The sequence below is a fragment of the Leguminivora glycinivorella genome, chromosome 18, assembly GCF_023078275.1.
Source record: "Leguminivora glycinivorella isolate SPB_JAAS2020 chromosome 18, LegGlyc_1.1, whole genome shotgun sequence".
In the NCBI taxonomy this organism is placed as follows: Eukaryota; Metazoa; Arthropoda; class Insecta; order Lepidoptera; family Tortricidae; genus Leguminivora; species Leguminivora glycinivorella.
The window spans coordinates 3373810-3380028 of record NC_062988.1 but is presented as its reverse complement, the minus strand read 5'-3'; the positions used below and the strand labels follow the sequence as shown (position 1 = coordinate 3380028).

Genomic DNA, 6219 nt, shown 5'->3' with positions numbered 1-6219 from the left:
GTAATCAGACCTACACGTGTGTACAAATTCTGTCAATGTCACTGTCAGAAACCGTTCTGACAGTGACAATGACAGCCACAAATTCGTCCACATGTTGTTACCGTTATGTGTGCATACGTCGACTAATAAAGTGTCGTTAAAAATCGTTCTGACAGTGACATTGACAGCCACAGATTCGTACACATTTTGTTACCGTAACAAGTGCACACGCCGACTACATTTTGTTATTGTATCAATACGGTCGCATTGTTTGCACCATTACCACGCGTTATCACATTTGACAGTTAGTTGCAAAAAATGCTATTCAGGATGTCAGAAATTTTTGGTGCGTTGTTTCATCCGCTACTATTGATGCTGACTGTAGTGACTGTACGATAGATGATAGATGCTGACGATTCTTAGACCGTTTTCACATTATCCGATCCGATATCGGATGTCGGAAGGATTTCAACATTTTCAACAGAAAAAAACCAAGATGGCGCCTGTAATGTATGGGATATCGGTCTGACATCCGATATCGGGTCGAATAATGTGAAAACGCACTTAGTGGAATGAGTCCAAGATTCTCAAGTCCAGATTCCGACGATTTATCAGGTTTTGTTGATTTTTGAAGTGTTTCTAATGCGACTTACAACTGACAGCGTTAGTCTGTTTTCACATCATCCTATCCGTTATCGGATGTCGGAATAAGGATTTCAGTGGAAAAAAATCCAAGATGGCGCCTGTAATGTATGGGATATCGGTCCGACATCCGATATCGGATCGGATAACGTGAAAACGCATTTAAACGTTTTACTCTCAGTGTTACCACAGTATAATAAAGAGTACTATCGTACAGTATGGCCACTCCCGCTCCCCGCTGAAAGTGCCACCCACCCCCTCTCGGTTACCTCACGGTTACCGTCTGTCAAAAACGCGAACAATCGACCTGTCATATTACACTCATACAAGCATAGTACGCGTTCACCGTGGTGTTACTAACTCGAATTTTAAAATACTCCTTTCTACTCGTACCTACTTCCATTTCCATATTGCTATTTTTTTTAAGTTGACAATCTTATTATATATTATTCTTTATGACTAAATTAGAAGAAAATAAATAAATTGCTTTTAGGATCCCTTTATTTAATGCTTCAAAAATAAAATTATTTTCGGAATAACATGTATACAAGCCTGGGTCGTCAATGTTGTAATCTGACTTAAGTCTACTTAATATTAACACAACTAAGAATAGGCCAATATTGGCTTATTCATCGCATTATATTAAACCAGATCTACCCTTCATGTTCAGTGCAGCACCACTGCTAATTGCGACTTTACCACCAATAATCCTCCATTCTGGTCGTGGTGGTAGTGCAGGTTTAAAATTCGTCTTCCATAACCGGTGTAGTACTTTACTTGTCCTCTGTCTTGCTTTAATGTTGTTAGTGACCCCTTTGCGTGTTTCGGCTCCTGTATCTCCGACAAAGCTTCTTTCAGTAACGCAGCATCTTTATATTTACCTTTACTAGGTTTTCCAGATTTATTTTTGCTTGAGTCTTCAGGTTTTCTCATATCAGATTTTTTAGAATCTTTTCTAAATGCGATTAGGTGTTCAAGAGGCAATACTTTTAATGTTCCTTTTTTATTTTTGAAATTACGAATGCTACTGCCTACTGGAGTAATCGACAGGGGCACGATTCCTAAAATTTTTGCAGGCTTTTTCATTGTGAGTAACAATCCTTCCAAATAGGGTTTTTAGAATAGTCTTGTGTCCTAAAGCGGTCATAAGAAAATGGTTTCCCCACTAAAATTGGTCTGAGCTTTAAGTTATCAAGACTTGACGTTATACCGTTGCTATTTAAAAGAGTGCCCTGACCCGTTATGACCCAACCGTTTTGCAAAAGAACATTTCGTATTGCTCTGTCCAATGCTATGAAATCTGATGGGCTTGAATGTATTCTATAGCCATTTATAGTTGTGATTCTGAGTTGCTCTCTAAGCCAAAGTTCGAAGGCTGGATCTTCTATATATCGATAATCGTAATTGGAAAGTTTGGAGTTATCTATTTCAAATTTGAAAGGTTGACCAATAAATCCTCCAAAGATGTCTTTTTGAGGTCCTGTCATTATCTCAAATGTTGGAAATTTAATTCCTTTACCATCCTGAAAGTGGACTTTTTCGGTTAGAGGAGTTTTAATATGAATTAAAGTTTCAATTCCATTTGGTGTGAGTTTTGGGTTACTTTCTGGAAACACTTCTTGAGATTCGAAGGAATTTATAAAGGTCGAATCTACTGGAGGTATATTCAATAGGTTTTCGCTAGAAGTGGTAATAATTGTGACGAAACGTCTAGCGTCGAAGGCTCACTACTGTCAATAATAATTTCTGCCGTTTTGTGGTCATTTATTCTTGGTATAAGCTTTGGAATGATATGAGCAGAATTAGCATTATTTACATCAAATTCCATTGGCAATTTTGGAATTATTTCAGTTTCAGAATTTGGAAATGTAATGAAGGGTTCACGTTTTACTTTATTTTCATCTAATTGTATTTGCCAATCCGGGATTTTTATTCCATTTCCATCAATTATATTTTTCACAACACTGGCCTCATTAGGAGGATATATACCAAAAGGGTTCACTTTGATTCCATCAATTTCCATTGGCCACTGCAGGACATTCATATCAATATTATTGTTCAAAATTTGGGTCTTTTTATCATCCTTTTCTCCTACTATAGGTTGTGGAAAGGAAATTATATCTTGTGATTTTACACTTTCTTGAACCCATTCCGGAATGTTAATATCAGTGTCAAGCTGTTGGTCAAAGTTCACGTATTCAGGTGTTTTATTATCAATGAAAACAGTGTTTTCCTCATATTCATTACTGTTAAGCTGGGGTACTGGTTCACTGTAATATGTATTATGCTCCTCTTATATCTTTACTGGGACTGATGTCAAATATTTCTCTAATGGACTGAATCTGATCAATATTGTGAATTCGACCGTACGAATGGGGAAATCTGGAATTTTCCTCTGATGTTCCTTTTGAGGAATGAAGCTTACAATTTCACCTGTGTCTGGTTTCTTGTACACGAAAACGACTAGTCTCTCGACACCGGATCGGTCTGTATCCAAACTGTTGATGATCGTGGGGGATTCCGTTGGACACAGGCAATTTTCATAATTTTCTGGTAACCTGAAATGAAATAGGTACAGTAGTGAGACAGTAAAATATTTTCGTTAAAAGATCATTTAAGTTGTGTCAATTAGAATTTATCACTAATAGCTACATAATTAACACTATCCATAAATGTAGATATACTAACCATGCGGATGTTGTCGCCAACAAGTACATCAACGGTAAAACCTGAAACCAACATTTTCTATCAGTGGCTCTTAAAAATAAAATACTTAGTAGATACACTGTGCTACATGTGGGTCGGAAGTAGAATATTGCTAGTTAGAGTATGTAAGTATTGCCGGAGCGATTGAAAGACTCGAGTTTGCAATCTTACGCTATATTTTTCGTCACCCTTTCAATAGGTACAAAAATATGGAAAAAGATTAAAAAAAGTTAAATACGATACTAGAAATTTCATAACTCCATAGCAAGAACGATTTTTCTATAACTCTATAATTTATTATCTCTTTCTATACCATTCTGCAACGTAATTTATACGTTGTTATTAATAACTTCTTACTATCATGTTAAATTAGTACATTCGATACAAGTGCGAAGAAGAGGAAGTTCGAAACGAGTGGCGATAAATTAAAACACGACCGAAGGGAGTATTTTAAGTCGACTTGAGTTACGAATTTCCTTTTCGCACGTGTATCGAACGACGTTTTTCAGTACAGATGGACCTCCGAAGTTTCGACCTGACATATCGTCACTACTTTAAAAAAAACTCGTATCTCACGCTGTTCCTCAAAGTTAAAACGCAGTAAGTCTATATGCATTCCATACATACTTACTACTTATACAATTTTCTTTTCATTGACAGACGAAGATACAAGTTTTTTTAAAAGTAGTGACGATATAATGAAATTAATGAACCACTTCTCGCACTAGTGCGTAAAAAAACACCATCTGTACTGAAATAGTTATTTGTTATACAAGGGGGCAAAGTTGTATTTTAACGCCGAGTGTGGAATTGAAAAACGAGCAAGTAAAAGGATTCTATAGTTGAACCACGAGCGAAGCGAGTGGTTCGAGAATAGAATCCTGAACTTGCGAGTTTTTTAAGACACGAGAAGTAAAATACATTTGCACCCGAGTGTAACACAAAACTTTTTCCCTCAATATAGCGAGGAAACTACAACGCAAAAAATGCGTTTATCACTGCTTCCAGTAGTTCCACAGGTGGTAAATCATCTTTATTACTAGATTCACCTACTTTTATCAATTTTAAAGCAGTTAATTTGACTTTATTCAAGGTCAAATTACTTTACCCACTAGTGGATAAAATGCGTTTTTACCCGCTGGTATTGAAGGACAAAACACGTGTTTCCGAGCTAGTGAGGGGAAAATATATTTTCTATTATATTCTATTCAGCCAATATAGGTATAAGATAACAAGTAAACATTTGTAGAGAATCCTCTCATCCGTTTTTGAAGTCAACCCATAGATTTGTTTATTATGTTTCTTTGGGTAGGTACTCGAGCATTACTTTTTTTAGACCAGAATAGAATAGAATAAACATTTATTCGTGATCACAGGCAAGACAAAATACACATAATAACAACAAGACAGAATACACCTAATAACAACAAGACAGAAAGTAATGAAGTGCCACGAAACGGCCTCATCTGAGCGTGCTTACCTTCAATATACCCATGATTACAGAAAGCCAAACACTTATCACCAAATATCCATGTCTCTGGCCGTCCTTACTCCGTCTACCCCATTATATAGCACACATTAAAAAACATTAAAAATAATTAGTGCACCGATGAAAAAGGGGAAATGCACAAATTAGCGAAGCTAATACCACGGTTTTCTGTAATTAACTTAATTCAGCTAATTGTAATGTTAATTTTTAACGCCTTTACGGTAAAATTGACGATAGTTTCAGCATTAGAAATAATACATTACGATACGAGCGCGCCAAAGAGTGGCGGCAAAATTACAACACGACTGAAGGGAGCGTTTTAAATAGACAGGAGTCACGAATTTCCATGTCGCACGTGTATCGTACGGTGTTTCTCAGTACCTACCACGCTACATAATGGCACCAAAGACCTTTACAGGGGACAGCTCAATCACATTTTTTGCCATACGAAATTAAACCTTATTACTGAAACAGAAAGTCGATCGTATCAGACTAGCGAAAACGGTCCACATGAGAGGGCATTGTTTGGGCTGGTGTCCCTGTCGCACGTGTTGCCAGTGTTAATGAGGTTCCCATATTAGTAGGCACTCTGACGTTTCGACCTCACGAGAAATGAACCACTTTGCGCACTAAAGCGCCATCTGTACTGAAAATGTTGTTTATATTTTACGCGAGCAAACGGATATTGAAACGCGAGCGTAGCGAGAATGAAGCTTGAGCGTTACGTAAGTTACGTTACGATCTAATGGTACGAAAGTTAAACAAATTTTACCACCGATTGAAACTAATATTATGTTGCCTTTAATGTTATGACAGTACAGTTTGTTTCAGATTCGTCTTGTGATTTTGGGGATCCCACAGTGAAAATTGCTCTAAACTATCTATATCTTATGCAAATTGCTCTGAACTATCTAGAACTAAATTTTAACTTCTGATTAGCAGAAACGTCTGCAATCGATGCCACTAGGCTTAGAATAAATTTAAAAGTGGAAAATGTCTGCCTTGGGTGAGACTTGAACTCACGGCCTCTGCATCGATACTCCAGCGCTCTGCCAACTGAGCAACCAAGACTTCAACCAAGCCAGCGAAATTTTCCACTACTAAGGTCAATGGGACCCGTACTGATTAGCAAAATTTTTAGAATCGATTAACTTGGGAGAAAATTAAAACCATTTACTTACGCAGATATAACTATATTGCAAACATAATAATTATTAATAACATAATTTCTTATCCACATATTGAAAAAAACTTAAAATTCTTCCACATCACTCGGGTATTGATAATTAAATAAATAATTAGGCAGTAATAGATTTTCTTGGCACAGGCTTCACAGGAACCGCATCCATAGTATGTAATAAAAGTAAATAAACAATATATTAAGGGTCAATAAAGTTTAAATC

At 36.6% G+C, this 6219-nt stretch overlaps 1 protein-coding gene across 1 annotated transcript; it reads right to left on the bottom strand.

Annotated features, from left to right (window-relative positions):
- Positions 1-1104: 1104 nt before the first annotated feature.
- LOC125236019 lies at positions 1105-4862 on the bottom strand. The gene is made up of 3 exons (XM_048142701.1): positions 4808-4862; positions 3310-3350; positions 1105-3179 (listed from the first exon to the last, which is right to left on the bottom strand). Exons 1-3 carry the CDS (start codon positions 4820-4822, stop codon positions 2915-2917), a joined length of 321 nt encoding a protein of 106 aa, XP_047998658.1. The 5' UTR covers positions 4823-4862; the 3' UTR covers positions 1105-2914.
- Between the last annotated feature and the right edge of the window lie 1357 nt (positions 4863-6219).